Genomic DNA, 13,045 nt, shown 5'->3' with positions numbered 1-13,045 from the left:
CAGCCTTGAAGGATGTCCGGCAGAAATCCTGTTTGAATTTGGAATCATTTTGAAATGATAAAACATCAGGAGCTTTTACAATGGGTTAAAGTGAAAAATAAACAAACAAAATATATTAATGCCTGGAATCAATGGGAATGTTGGATCTCTGATCTCAAGGTTTTCTGAGCATATTGTTGTGGACAGGAATGTTTATCCAGAGCTCATCAATGAGAGAGGGTGGGAATTAATGAGATGTCTCAGATTGAGAAGAAGTGAGGGAGGATAGGGGAAGAGACAGGAAATCACAGCAGCAAATGAACGTAATTCAATGTAACATCTCAATCCGGTATTAATGTACGTTCTAGTGAAAGGAAAGTGTAAATGAGATGAATAAATTGACAGCATTCTTTTGAAGAAGTTTGTATCTTTGTCATTGATCATTTTTAAAAGGAAACTACATTTGTTATATTACAATCCCAGACCAGACCCCAGCAGTCGCTAGTGTACTGGACCAAAGCCCCAATATTTTAGTTTATTTTGTAAGGTTGTGCAAAAAGAATACTTTGCACCAGGAGTGATTGCACAAAGAAATAGAAATTTGGTGTTTTAAAACAAAACTTTATTATTAACACAACATTAAACACTTTAACATCACACCCAAAAATAGCTTCCAATGACCCCGTAAACAACATTACTCAACACAATAAATACCCTTAATTACCATCTATATTCCCAAGTAAATAACAAGAAAGGAAAACCCTACAGCTCTCAATCCATCCCACATGCCAATGGCACAGAGTAATATTAGTTTTCCAGAACAGATTTGACTCCTGTTAGAAACCCTGCAGACTCTATTATATAATCCCCACAGTACAGAAAGAGGCCATTCAGCCCAATGAGTCTGCACCAACCCTCTGAAAGAGCACCCTACCTAGCCACACTTGCCTGCCCTATTCCTGTAACCCCACCTGGCCTGAACATCTCTGGACACCATGGGGCAATTTTTGCGTGGCCAATCCACTGAACCTGCATATCTTTGGACTGTGGGAGGAAACTGTCGCACCCGGTGGAAGCCCACACAGACACGGGGAGAAAGTGAAAACTCCACGCAGACAGTCACCCAAGGTCAGAATTGAACCCGGGTCCCTGGCGCTGTGAGACAGCTGTGCTAACCACCGTGTCAGCCTGGCTGGATGTCTTCTGGCAGGAAATCTTCAAAAAGCTGTTTCAAATGGTTTGTTTTCCCTTGTCCTCATACAATTCTGCGTGCATTAAATACTATTATTCTCCTTTAACTATCTTACAGTGAGAGCAAAATACCTTTCTTGTGGTCCAAATGGTAGCCAGATCAGACCTCAACTCAAAATGCTTTCGCAAAATGTCTTGAATACCGTAGCTCCACCCAGCAATGACATCATATCCCAAGCTAAAAACAAATTAACTCCCCAAGCTGAAAACACATTAAGTCCCCAGGGATTCCCCCTCATAAAACAGCATTGCATTACCCCAGGCTGAAAACACATTAACTCCCCAGGGCTTCTCCCGAGTCAAACAACATTGCATTACCCCAGACTGAAAACACATTCCACTGGTTAATTTCACCTCCGGCTCCTAAAACTTTCTGGTCTTGCAAAACAAGATTCTTTTTAAAAACATGACTACAGCAGTCAGACACACTGTAACCCTAGCTGTTAACCCTTAAATTGCCAAATACTTATAATCTAATATATCCAAAATCCTGCATTTGTTACAGTGAGCCTGGCCACTGCCCAAGAGACTGGGACCATTCAGAGGGAGATAGAATATAGGAATTAGGAGCAGAGGCAGGCAATTCAGCACTTCGAGCCTGCTCCACCATTCAGTCAGATCATGGCTGATCTCTTCCTGGTTTCAAATCCACCTGTCAACATGTTCCTCATATCCCTCTAACCCGTTAAGATAAACAAAGATCTCGAGACAGACACCACCTTGAACTTTTGACAAGATCACCTGAAAGTCTATGAATGGGTTGTAATCATAGGGAACGTGTGCATGATAATGGGATACCAGTGTGAGTGGACAGATTTATTTATTAGGCGTGGATTAACTAACATGCGGATGTGCATAGTGAGTCTGGGCTGAAGAACAGGTCTCAAGACTTGCTCAGTGAATTGGTCACTAGAACATCTCTAGTGGTTCCTTCTCTTCCCCAGTGATGAGAAACAATATCTCCAAGCATCCCGTCAAGCACCTTCCCTGTAATCGAGGTCACACTGCTGAACCTGTCATTCCCTGGCTCTGATTTGGAAAACGGGAACGACGTGAGCTATATTCCAATCTCGGAACAATCCCTGACTCTATGGAGCTTTTAACGATACGGGCAGTGGGCTCACAGAGTCAGACAAGGGGGAACTAGAGAGAGTTTTAACCTGTGGGCTAGTGGAAGGGAGGAAAGCAGCAGAGGCAGCTGATCAGATTGTCTCATTCTTACTGACAAAGATGCTCCATGAGCTCCTCACACTTGTTGTTGGAGGTGAGGGTGGAGGAGACTGGGGAGAGGGAGAGACCTTTAAGGAAGGACCGTAGTGTGCATTTAACACAAATCCTATTTCACATTTATGTAGAATATTAACTCGGCTGAAGTTTGTTAACACAGAACATACAGTGCAGAAGGAGGCCATTCGGCCCATTGAGTCTGCACCAACCCACTTAAACCCTCACTTCCACCCTATCCCTGTAACCCAATAATCCCTCCTAACCTTTTTTGGTCACTAAGGGCAATTTATCATGGCCAATCTACCTAACCTGCATTTCTTTGGACTGTGGGAGGAAACCGGAGCATCTGGAGGAAACCCACGCAGACATTCCCAGCAGCGAATCGAACCTGGGACCCAGGTGCTGTGAAGCCACAGTGCTAATCACTTGTGCTACCGTGCTGCCATCAGCAGATATTACCGTGCTGCCATCAGCGGATATTACCGTGCTAACATCAGCAAAAACAGAGCACAATGAACATGGTTCATGTCTGGATGTAACTGACAGCAAAATCCAATTACTGTCGTCATTTGTGAATTCGCTGGTGTGCCCGCAAGTTGGATGAATGACTGAATCCCTTCCCACAATTGGAGCAGGTGAACGGTCTCTCTCCCGTGTGAGTACGCTGGTGTACGGTGAGATGAGCTGATTCTCTGAACCTAGTCCCACAGTGAGAGCACCTGAACGGTCTCTCGTCAGTGTGAACACGTTGATGGGACATCAGATTGGTGGAACTTCTAAAGCACCTCCCACAGTCTGAGCATTTAAAAGGTCTTTCCTCAGTGTGCGCATGTTGATGGCGTATCAGTTCACTGGAACTTTTATAGCATTTCTCACAGTCCTGGCATTTAAAAGGTTTCTCCTCACTGTGAGTGCGCTGGTGTGCAGTGAGGGTAGACGATGTCTTGAACCTATTCCCACAGTGAGAGCAACTGAACGGTCTCTCGTCAGTGTGAACACGTTGATGGCGCATCAGTTCCCCAGAACTTTTGTAGCATTTCCCACAGTCTGGACATTTAAATGGTCTCTCAGTGGTGTGAGCTTGCTGGTGTCGCAGCAGGATGGATGACTGATTGAATCCCTTCCCACACTGGGAGCAGTTGAAAGGTCTCTCATTAGTGTGAACTCGCTGGTGTCTCAGCATGCTAGATGAGTGAGAGAATCCCTTCCCACAGTGGGAGCAGGTGAATGGCCTCTCCCCAGTGTGAGTTCGCTGGTGTACAGAGAGGTCACTCGATTGCCTGAACGCTGTCCCACAGTGAGAACACTTGAACGGTCTCTCATCAGTGTGAGTGCGCTGGTGTTTGGTGAGGGCGAAAGATGTCTTGAACCCACTCTCACAGTGAGAGCACCTGAACGGTCTCTCGTCAGTGTGGACACGTTGATGGGACATCAGTTCCCCAGAACTTTTATAGCACTTCCCGCAATCTGGACATTTAAAGGGTCTGTCGTCGGTGTGAACCCGCTGGTGTGCAAGCAGGTTAGATGACCTTGAGAATCCCTTCCCACACTTGGAGCAGGTGAATGGCTTCTTCCCAGAGTAAACTCGCTGGTGTCTCAGCAGGTTGGATGAGTGAGGGATTCTGTTCCCAGACTCAGAGCAGGTGAATGGCCTCTCCGCAGTGTGAACTCGCTGGTGTCTCAGCATGTTGGATGACTGAGTGAATCCTTTCCCACAGTCGGAGCAGGTGAATGGTTTCTTCCCCGTGTGAATGCGGCAATGCTTTTCAAGATGAGATGGAGATCGGAATCCCTTCCTACACACTGCACATTTCCACAGTTTCTTCCCATTGTGACTGCGCTTGTGTATCAACAGGTCAGATGATTGTCTGAATCCTCGTCCACACACGGAACACGTGTACAGTTCTTCTCCACTGGGAATGATTCCTTTACCTTCCATGTTCAAAATCCGATAATATTCCGGTCCCTATAAAATGGGCAACTCTGTCTGATCCTGATGTGATGTTTGGGTTCAGTTTCCCAACTGCAAATCTCCTCTTCTAATATCCTGTGGAATTGATATAAAACAGAAAGAGTGAGTGAGAACCCACAAAAACACAAAGGCAGGTTGTAAAATTGAGCTGAATGAATCTGGTCATTTGTGGGGCCGACAGTGGGAAAAAGTGACCATGAAAACTGGATTATCATAAAAAACCCAACTGGTTCACTAATGTCTTTCAGGGAAGAAAATCTGCTACACAGTCTTGGCCCACACAGGATTCTGGCCAATATGTGGGAGAAGAGGACAAGAGAGAGAAGGGGCAGTGTGTAAGAACCAATGGGCAAAAGAGAGGGATTTTATTTATCTCTTGAGAGAATTTTGACAAACCCTCAATCTAACCACCCAGAGGATCACGGTATCAGGTGTATGTGGAAACCATCACCTCTAGTTTTTCTCCATCTCACACACCATCCTGATTCTGTGATATCCAGTACTGGATGAGCAGACATTTCCTCCAAATAAATATTGTGAAGTCCAAAGCCATTGTCATCAGACCCATCTACAAAGTCCATACCCTCACCAATGACTCCATTTCGCTCCCTGGTAACTGAGTCTGAACCAGACTGTTCAGTCATGGCAAAATATTTCAACCCAAACTGAGCTACCAGCCACATATCTACATTATCACTATTTTCATCTCAGTAACATCGCTCAACTCTATCTGAGTCTCAGCTCATTTGCTGCTGAGATTGTCATCCATTCTTCTGATACCTCGGGACTGAACTCTCCTAATGACTACCCCATAATCAGGGTAGTGGGTGCCTGGAACTCGCTACCGGAGGAGGTGGTGGAAGCAGGGACGATAGTGACATTTAAGGGGCATCTTGACAAATACATGAATAGGATGGGAATAGAGGGATACGGACCCAGGAAGTGTAGAAGATTGTAGTTTAGTCGGGCAGCGTGGTTGGCACGGGCTTGGAGGGCCGAAGGGCCTGTTCCTGTGCTGTACATTTCTTTGTTCTTTGACTCATAGTCGTCTCCCACTACTGCGGTCAGTCAAGCAGAGAAATTCACAATATTTCCTCTGGCTGTCTGGTCCAGGATGACTGCTCATACTCCCTGTTGCACATTTCCCGTAGTCATCAGCAGTCTCTCGATTTGAGGATGATGTCTACTCAGGGTCTGTGTTTTTGCCATGGGTCTTCATGTGACTGCACAGACCTGCAGTTTTTTGGACACATGGGGCAGGACATCCGAAGAGGGAGTGGGAGTCACAGAGCAGGATTTGCTTCATGCTAAATTGACCCTTAGTACCCAAAGGTAACGTGGGCCTTGGTCGAGTGGTCTTTCAGATAGTCGGTGCAGACTCGATGGGCCGAATAGCCTCCTTCTGCACTGTCGGGATTCTTTAATGTGATTACAATGATCTCACTTTCGCTATAAGAATACACTCCCCATTCATTGAAAACATTGCCCCGTACAAAGATGGTGACTGCACATGCGTCCTCCTGCAGATTGCCCCTATTAAAGATGGCGGTCTTTAAACCGGGCAGGTGAGGACCAGCTCTGTTCAAATGGGAGACTGGGAAGACTTTTTCCGAAGTTTGTGCTTGCACAACATGTATACAAAAATACTCCACACACCTGGCAGATCAATCGGTGACTGCTTTCCGCAATTTTCCGTTTACCGGTCGCGGACCGAAGAAAAAACCGTCAACATTACCACATCACCATAACCGTAACTGCACCTGCGTCACTCACAGCCCGGCCCCGCCCCCTCATTCAATCCGATTGGTTGGAGGATCAGCCTCTCCCGCTCGGTCCTCCAGACCCGCCCCCTCTTTCTATTGGCCCAAAGCTTTATCAACCACACCCCTGACATTGTGATGTGGAGCATGCGCAGTGAGGCTCATGTCCAGGGACAGACTCTTCTTTGTCGCATCTTCAGGCGGATAAGCGGAGGCAGCGTTAAGGGCAGTGGGTGGGAGGGGAGGCTTCACAAACACCCAGTGGAGGCCTCAACACCCCCATTAACAAACTGGCGGCACCGCCTCAACACCCAACACAACGGCAGCTGCCGCTTTCTCCCGGTGCCAGGCCCCAGTGGACAAATGTGGCTTCAGGAAGGAAATGCAGCAATGGATTTGTTCAGGAGAAATTATCTTTAACTCACTTTACTGATCCTGGAGCAGGAGGAGAGAATGGGGGCAATTTCTATCCTGCACTCACACTGATGTAACGTAGATGGTCGAATTTAAATTCAGTGAATAATCTGAAATTCAAAACTCCATTCCGTATTAATGACCTTGAAACCATTGTGGTGAGTTTGTGGGAAGGGGAAACTGTGGGACTGGGATTTGCAGCTTTGGGAAATGAGAGAAACAATTACTCCCCAGGGACGAGAATTATCTGTTCTGAATTTCTGACCTGTGTAAACTGATTTTACAGGGTTACAAGGAATGGATTGACAGACTGGAAGCTCAAATCAATCATCACATCAAGATCTGACAATCACTCAATTGATCAGGATCTGAATGTCATCAACTTTTGAATGTGGAAGGATAAATGTTTGTTCTGTCTGTGGGAAAATATTTCAACCATCAGTGTGACTGGAAAAGCACAAAGACACACACACCCGAGTGAGAGTGTTCCAGTGAACTGACTGTGGAAAGAGCTTTAACCAGTTACACAGCCTGAAAAACATCACACCCTGACAGTGAGGATAAACTGTACACGTGTCCTGTGTGTGGAAGAAGCTTCAACTGATCGTCCAAAATGGAGAGACACAAGGACGCCAGCACCATTGAGAAACTGGAAATGTGGGGTTTGTGGGAAGGGATTCAGTTACCCTTCTGAACTGGAAACTCATCACCGCAGTCACACTGGGGAGAGACCATTCACCTGTTCCGAGTGTGGAAAGGGATTCACTCGACTAACACATCTAACTGCACACCAACTTGTTCACTCTGACATGAGACCTTTCAAATGTTCCGATTGTGAGAAGAGCTTTAAAAACAAATTTAATCTTCTGACACACCAGCGAGTTCACACTGGGGAGAGGCCGTTCACTTGCTCCGAGTGTGGGAAGGAATTTGCTCAGTTATCCAGCCTTCTGATACACCAGAGAATGCACACTGGAGAGAAACCATTCACCTGTCCTGAGTGTGGGGTGACGTTCGCTCAGTTATGCAAACTGTTGGATCATCAGCGTGTTCACACTGGGGAGAGACCATTCACCTGCTGTGTGTGTGGCAAGGGATTCGCTCAGTCATCCACCCTGCTGAGATTTCACTTTCTCAACACTGACACTTTAGATCAAATCCCAATTGTTCTCTTCTCTTGTAGCTGGTGTGTGGAGAAGATCATGTTCACTGTAGATCTATCAGCACAGAAACTGCACTGTGCTTCTGGATACACTCAGTCTGCACGTCGATGAATCTTTTAAACATGACTTTAGTGAAGGTCTTCTCAGCATTGTTAAGGAGTGAGATGGCCCTGCAGATGTTGCAGTCTCCACTGTCACTGCTGTTTTTGAAAATGTGATGATTTTTGCGTCACACATTTTCTATGAAATGGATTCTACCTCCCAAGAGACGGCTGTGGTAAGGAAGGTGTGATATTCGATGGAACTTTCTGTGTGTGAGCAGTTCAGCTGGAATTCCAACTTTGCCGGATGCCTTTCTGCTTGCTTCGTAACCAAGGGCCTTTTCCAGCTCAAGTGATGAGGGTTCCTTGTCCAACTCAACCAGGACAGGAAGCTGCAAGAGAGTCAAACAGAGACTGGGAGGTGTCCGTCTCACAGGAGTACAGCTCACAGTCATGTTCAACCCAACGGGACATCTGTTTACTTCTGGCAGTGAGAACTTCACCATCTGCTGATTTCAGGTGGGCAACCTTGGTGAAAGCAGAAACAAGTGATGTCTTGATCCCATCAAACACAGTAGATTTCAGAGGCAATTCACATTTTGTGATGTAGACTGATCCAGCGATTATTTCACACATTCTCCCTGTCTTTTACAGAACTAAATTGGCTACTTTCACGAGATGGTGTTCTAGCTCAGGCATTTTCGTGACCGCGGGTGGGGGAGTCACGGAGCCGTCCGTCGCGGCACTCCCGATTGTGCAGATTTGTGGGCAACAGCTGCAGCAGCCGGCTTTCAACAATGCCAGCTGCGAGCGGCCTTCAAAAAGGCCACGACCATATAAAAAAAGAGACCACACTGCCCATGCGTCACTGCCCATGCGTCCCCGCTCATCGGTACGCAAGCGGAGAAGTTTGCTCACGCGCACCGATAAGCAGGCACACACATGCAGTGCGCCTGCATTTTTAAAAATATGGTCACGGTCTTTTTGAAGGCCGCTCACAGCCAACATTGTTAAAAGCTGGCTGCTGCGGCTTTTGCCCATGCATTTGTGCAATCGGAGTCACAGAAGATTTTTTAAAAAAAATTCTATGTAATCTTCCTGCCTGAAGGGAGGTAGAGAGCAGGTCACGCCCCCCGAATGCCGACCTCACGTGCTTTGGGCCCGATTGAGAGTCCTCCATTTTGTCAGCAGCAAACAAGGTAAGAGAAAATGGTGGGTCGCGAAGGTCGGCCGGCGTGGGTCCCTAAGGTTGGCCGGTTGGTAAAAATGGGTCCCTGGAAAAAAAGTTTGAAAAACACTGTTCTGGCTGTTAGGTTTAAGTTGTACATCAGGTCAGCTTTACTTTTTGCTTCAATGACAGGTCATCTCTGTTAAGTGGCTCTCAAACCAGTCTGTATTGAAAGTCAGAGAGATCTAGGTGTACAGGTCCACAGGACACTGAAAGGGGCAACACGGGTGGAGAAGGTAGTCAAGAAGGCATACGGCATGCTTGCCTTCATTGGCCGGGGCATTGAGTATAAAAATTGGCAAGTCATGTTGCAGCTGTATAGAACCTTAGTTAGGCCACACTTGGGAGTATAGTGTTCAATTCTGGTCACCACACTACCAGAAGGATGTGGAGACTTTAGAGAGGGTGCAGAAGAGATTTACCAGAATGTTGCCTGGTATGGAGGGCGTTAGCTATGAGGAGCGGTTGAATAAACTTGGTTTGTTCTCACTGGAACGACGGGGGTTGAGGGGCGACCTGATAGAGGTTTACAAAATTATGAGGGGCACAGACAGAGTGGATAGTCAGAGGCTTTTCCCCAGGGTAGAGGGGTCAATTACTAGGGGGCATAGGTTTAAGGTGCGAGGAGCAAGGTTTAGAGTAGATGTACGAGGCAAGTTTTTTTACACAGAGGGTAGGGGATGCCTGGAACTCGCTACCGGAGGAGGTGGTGGAAGCAGCAACGATAGTGACATTTACGGGCATCTTGACAAATACATGAATAGGATGGGAATAGAGGGATACGGACCCAGGAAGTGTAGAAGATTGTAGTTTAGTCGGGCAGCATGGTCGGCACAGGCTTGGAGGGCCGAAGGGCCTGTTCCTGTGCTGTACTTTTCTTTGTTCTTTGTTCCACCGTTACCAAATGTTGCTGCTGCTGTGTCAGAAATGATTCAACTCCGTGATCCAAACTTCATCAATAACAATGTTGATGTTCAGTGATTATATACATTTCCACAGTGCCTGTAAAATATTTAACTGTTTTGTTTTGCTTCCTTCACAATTTAATTTCCTAATGGACATAACACTGACGAAGTCAGTAAGAATTGTCAGGAAAGATTAACCTGCTGATTGGAGATGTTGATCAGTGGAACCGTTCAGACACGGATTTGCATCAAAGATCAATTTAGGATTGAAGTACAAGTTCATAATTTTACTGTAAAGGTGCTCCTGTTGAGAGTTCTTGAATTAAGGAGAAAAATCACAGGCGCTGCTTTTAAAAAGGGGCATTTTTAAAATCAGTGACATCTCCAGAATATTAAACTGCAGCCAGTTGAAGAGATTGTTAACATCAGCAGAATCAAACCAGATATTGTCAGACTATCAATCCTGGATGTGATTAGCAGCAGCAAAACAGCAGATTCCCGTCCCTGCACTCACTTGTGAACTCGCTGGTGTCTCAGCGGTGTTGGGACTGAGTGAATCTCCTCTCACACACAGAACAGATGGCCTTTCCCCAGTGTGAACGCGTCAATGGGTTTCCAGCCGGGATGAAGAACTGAATCCTTTCCCCCAGTCCTCACATTTCCACGGTTTCTCCATGGCGCCTGTTTCCTCGTATCTCTCCAGTTTGGACAATCAGTTGAAGCTTTGTCCGCACACACAGCACGAGTACGCTTCTTTCCCTTTGCAAATCGTGCGATGATTTTAACAGGCGGTTTAACTGTTTAAAGCTCTTTGTACAGTCAGTGTACTGGAACACTCACTCCAGTGTTTGTCTTGATGCTTTTCCAGTCAAAGATGTTATAAATGGTGTCGCACAGACAGAACACACAAACATGTCTCCTCCGGAATTCAATTTCTGATGATATTGAGGCCGTGGTGACTCAGTGACTTTGTCAGACCATGCAGTTCGAGCTTCCTGTTTGTAAATCTACCAAATCTATTACCCTGGAAAAGGAGTTCACAAAACTTGAGAAATATTGAACATATAATTCTATTTTCCATGAAAGATATTTTCTTCATTTGTACCTGTAAAGCAGTAAATCCTAATCCCATGCACTCTCTCACCTCCCTTGCTGGATGCAAATCCCAGGGTGACTAACAGTCCCATATTTTACTGAATGTATTTGTGTCCTCTGTCCCAGGCTGCATGCTGCCTGGATGTTGTCTGTCATACAAATTGTACCTTTCTCAATGCACAGGATCATGTTCCTTACTGTTTCTGTGTTCCAACAGCTCTGGCAGACACTTAGCCAGGCGGACTGGTCCCAGCTCTGGCAGAACGCCAGCCTTTCAGTGCAGGCTGGACCTTAATTTTCACCATGAGAGTTGGTCAGCCCGGCAAATCCTGCACACCACCTTCACAATTCTTTTCCTTACAGCTCACCCCCTCCCTCCCCTCTGGCTGGGATCAGTTCTCAACCCCCTCTGTGCAAAGTGAGAATAAAATCAATTAATCAATCATCATTTTGCCTCCTGGTCATTGGGACCCTGAAGCCCCACCCACTCTATGTTCCTTTACCAAGATGGCTGCACTTGAAGCCACCAATCCCCCAGAGCTGGAAATCCAGGGGCTGCAGGTTCTTTATTGGGGGTTTGGGGCCTCCAGCGGGTGTTTGTGAATCGGCCCCGTCCACCCCCCAGGGTTTCCTTCCTTGCCAGAGATCAGAGTCCTCATTGATTTGAGTGCAAAGTGGAAGCTTTTATTTATTACCCTTCCTCCCCCATCCTCTGGTGTGAACCATCCTCCAGTGGCTGAAGCAGGATGGTGCCCGTTAACCTGGGCCTGTTCCCGGGAGGGAGGGAGAAGCCCCGCAGCTGCAAACCAGGGAGCTGACAATGATTGTGAAGGGTTTGCGGATCCACAAAGTGTTTCCAAATCCTCCCACCCACCGCCTGACGCCGACTCTGCTTCTCCGGGACAAACAAGTGGCGAAATCCATGTCCAGCAGCCGCACTGCGCGTGCTCCGGATCACAATGCCCGGGGGTGATTGAGGGCGACTCCAGACCAATAGAACAGGGGGCGGGACTGGAGGACCGAGCACGAGCGGCTGATCCTCCAGCCAATCAGAGTGAATGTGGGGCGGGACTGATCTGGATCTCCCTCATTGGCTGAGACTCTGCATCCTTTGAGTTCTTCCCATTGGCCACGTGGGCGCGGGTTCCGAAACCTCATTTCCTGCCTGAGATGTGTTGACCAATGGGAAGGATTGGAGGACCGGATGGACTCTGGTCCTCCAGCCAATCACACTGCGGGCTTTGTGTGAATGAAGTTTGAGTTTCACACAGACTTAAACTGACTTGCTGATTCCTGGCAGCATTTTGTGCTTGGGTCCCGGGTTCAATTCAATGTGGAGTTTGCACATTCTCCCTGTGTCTGCGTGGGTTCCCTCCGTTGTGTTCCAGTTTTCACCCACCATCCAAAGATGTACAGGTTAGGTAGATTGGCTATGCTAAATTGCCCCTTAGTGTCCAAAAAAAGGTTAGGTGGAGTTACTGGGATAGGGTGGAGGCATGGACTTAAGTAGGGTGCTCTTTCCGAGGGTGGTGCAGGCTTGATGGGCCGAATGGCATCCTTCTGCACTGTAAATTCTATGATTCTGTTGGACTTTCGCTCTCCGTCTGATCCGGTGGGTCTGTCTGGGGGTATTTCCCTGGTACAGTCTATGTGTTTGGGTATTTTAGGGAACAGGTAGAACTTCCTTGGTTGTACCTGTTGTTTTTGGTTAATGTTTCTGGAGTCTTTGAGTTCTTCCGGTCCATCTCCAATTCTCCTTCCTGTCTCGGGTATATGGGTCTAGGTAGCTTGGTGTTGTGATTCGTGTTGTTTAGTTGTCTGTCTGTCTCCAGCAGGTATTGTTGTCTCTCGATAAAGACTGTGCTGCTACCCTTGTCTTCTGGTCTTATGAACATATCCGTGTTGGATCCAAGCTCCCGGATTGTCTGTCTTTCTCTCCGGGTAAGATTCTGTTTGTCTCTTGTATTTCACTGTGACAGGGCAGAGACCTGATTGAAGGAATCAAACATG

At 46.9% G+C, this 13,045-nt stretch overlaps 1 protein-coding gene and 1 long non-coding RNA gene across 3 annotated transcripts in view; one reads left to right on the top strand and one right to left on the bottom strand.

Moving 5' to 3' along the window:
• Positions 1–579: 579 nt before the first annotated feature.
• On the bottom strand, positions 580–6,355 carry LOC140418436 (uncharacterized). The gene is made up of 2 exons (XM_072501910.1): positions 6,086–6,355; positions 580–4,504 (listed from the first exon to the last, which is right to left on the bottom strand). Exon 2 carries the CDS (start codon positions 4,394–4,396, stop codon positions 3,023–3,025), a length of 1,374 nt encoding a protein of 457 aa, XP_072358011.1. The 5' UTR covers positions 4,397–4,504; positions 6,086–6,355; the 3' UTR covers positions 580–3,022.
• A 1,849-nt stretch (positions 6,356–8,204) lies between these two features.
• LOC140418441 (uncharacterized) overlaps positions 8,205–13,045 on the top strand; it is a 16,630-nt gene continuing 11,789 nt past the window's right edge. Inside the window, exons 1-2 of one of the 2 annotated variants that reach the window (XR_011945041.1) lie at positions 8,205–8,326; positions 12,868–12,976. This is a non-coding gene — a long non-coding RNA (uncharacterized lncRNA). The remainder of the gene's footprint in view (positions 8,327–12,867; positions 12,977–13,045) is intronic. The other variant, XR_011945040.1, reaches the window with a different exon arrangement.

Source organism: Scyliorhinus torazame, chromosome 5 (assembly GCF_047496885.1).
Source record: "Scyliorhinus torazame isolate Kashiwa2021f chromosome 5, sScyTor2.1, whole genome shotgun sequence".
Taxonomy (NCBI): Eukaryota; Metazoa; Chordata; class Chondrichthyes; order Carcharhiniformes; family Scyliorhinidae; genus Scyliorhinus; species Scyliorhinus torazame.
This window is presented reverse-complemented; position numbering and strand designations above follow the sequence as displayed.

Coding starts and splice junctions, on each gene's coding strand:
- LOC140418436 (XM_072501910.1), bottom strand. CDS start 4,396: ATGGAAGGTAAAGGAATCATTCCCAGTGGAGAAGAACTGTACACGTGT.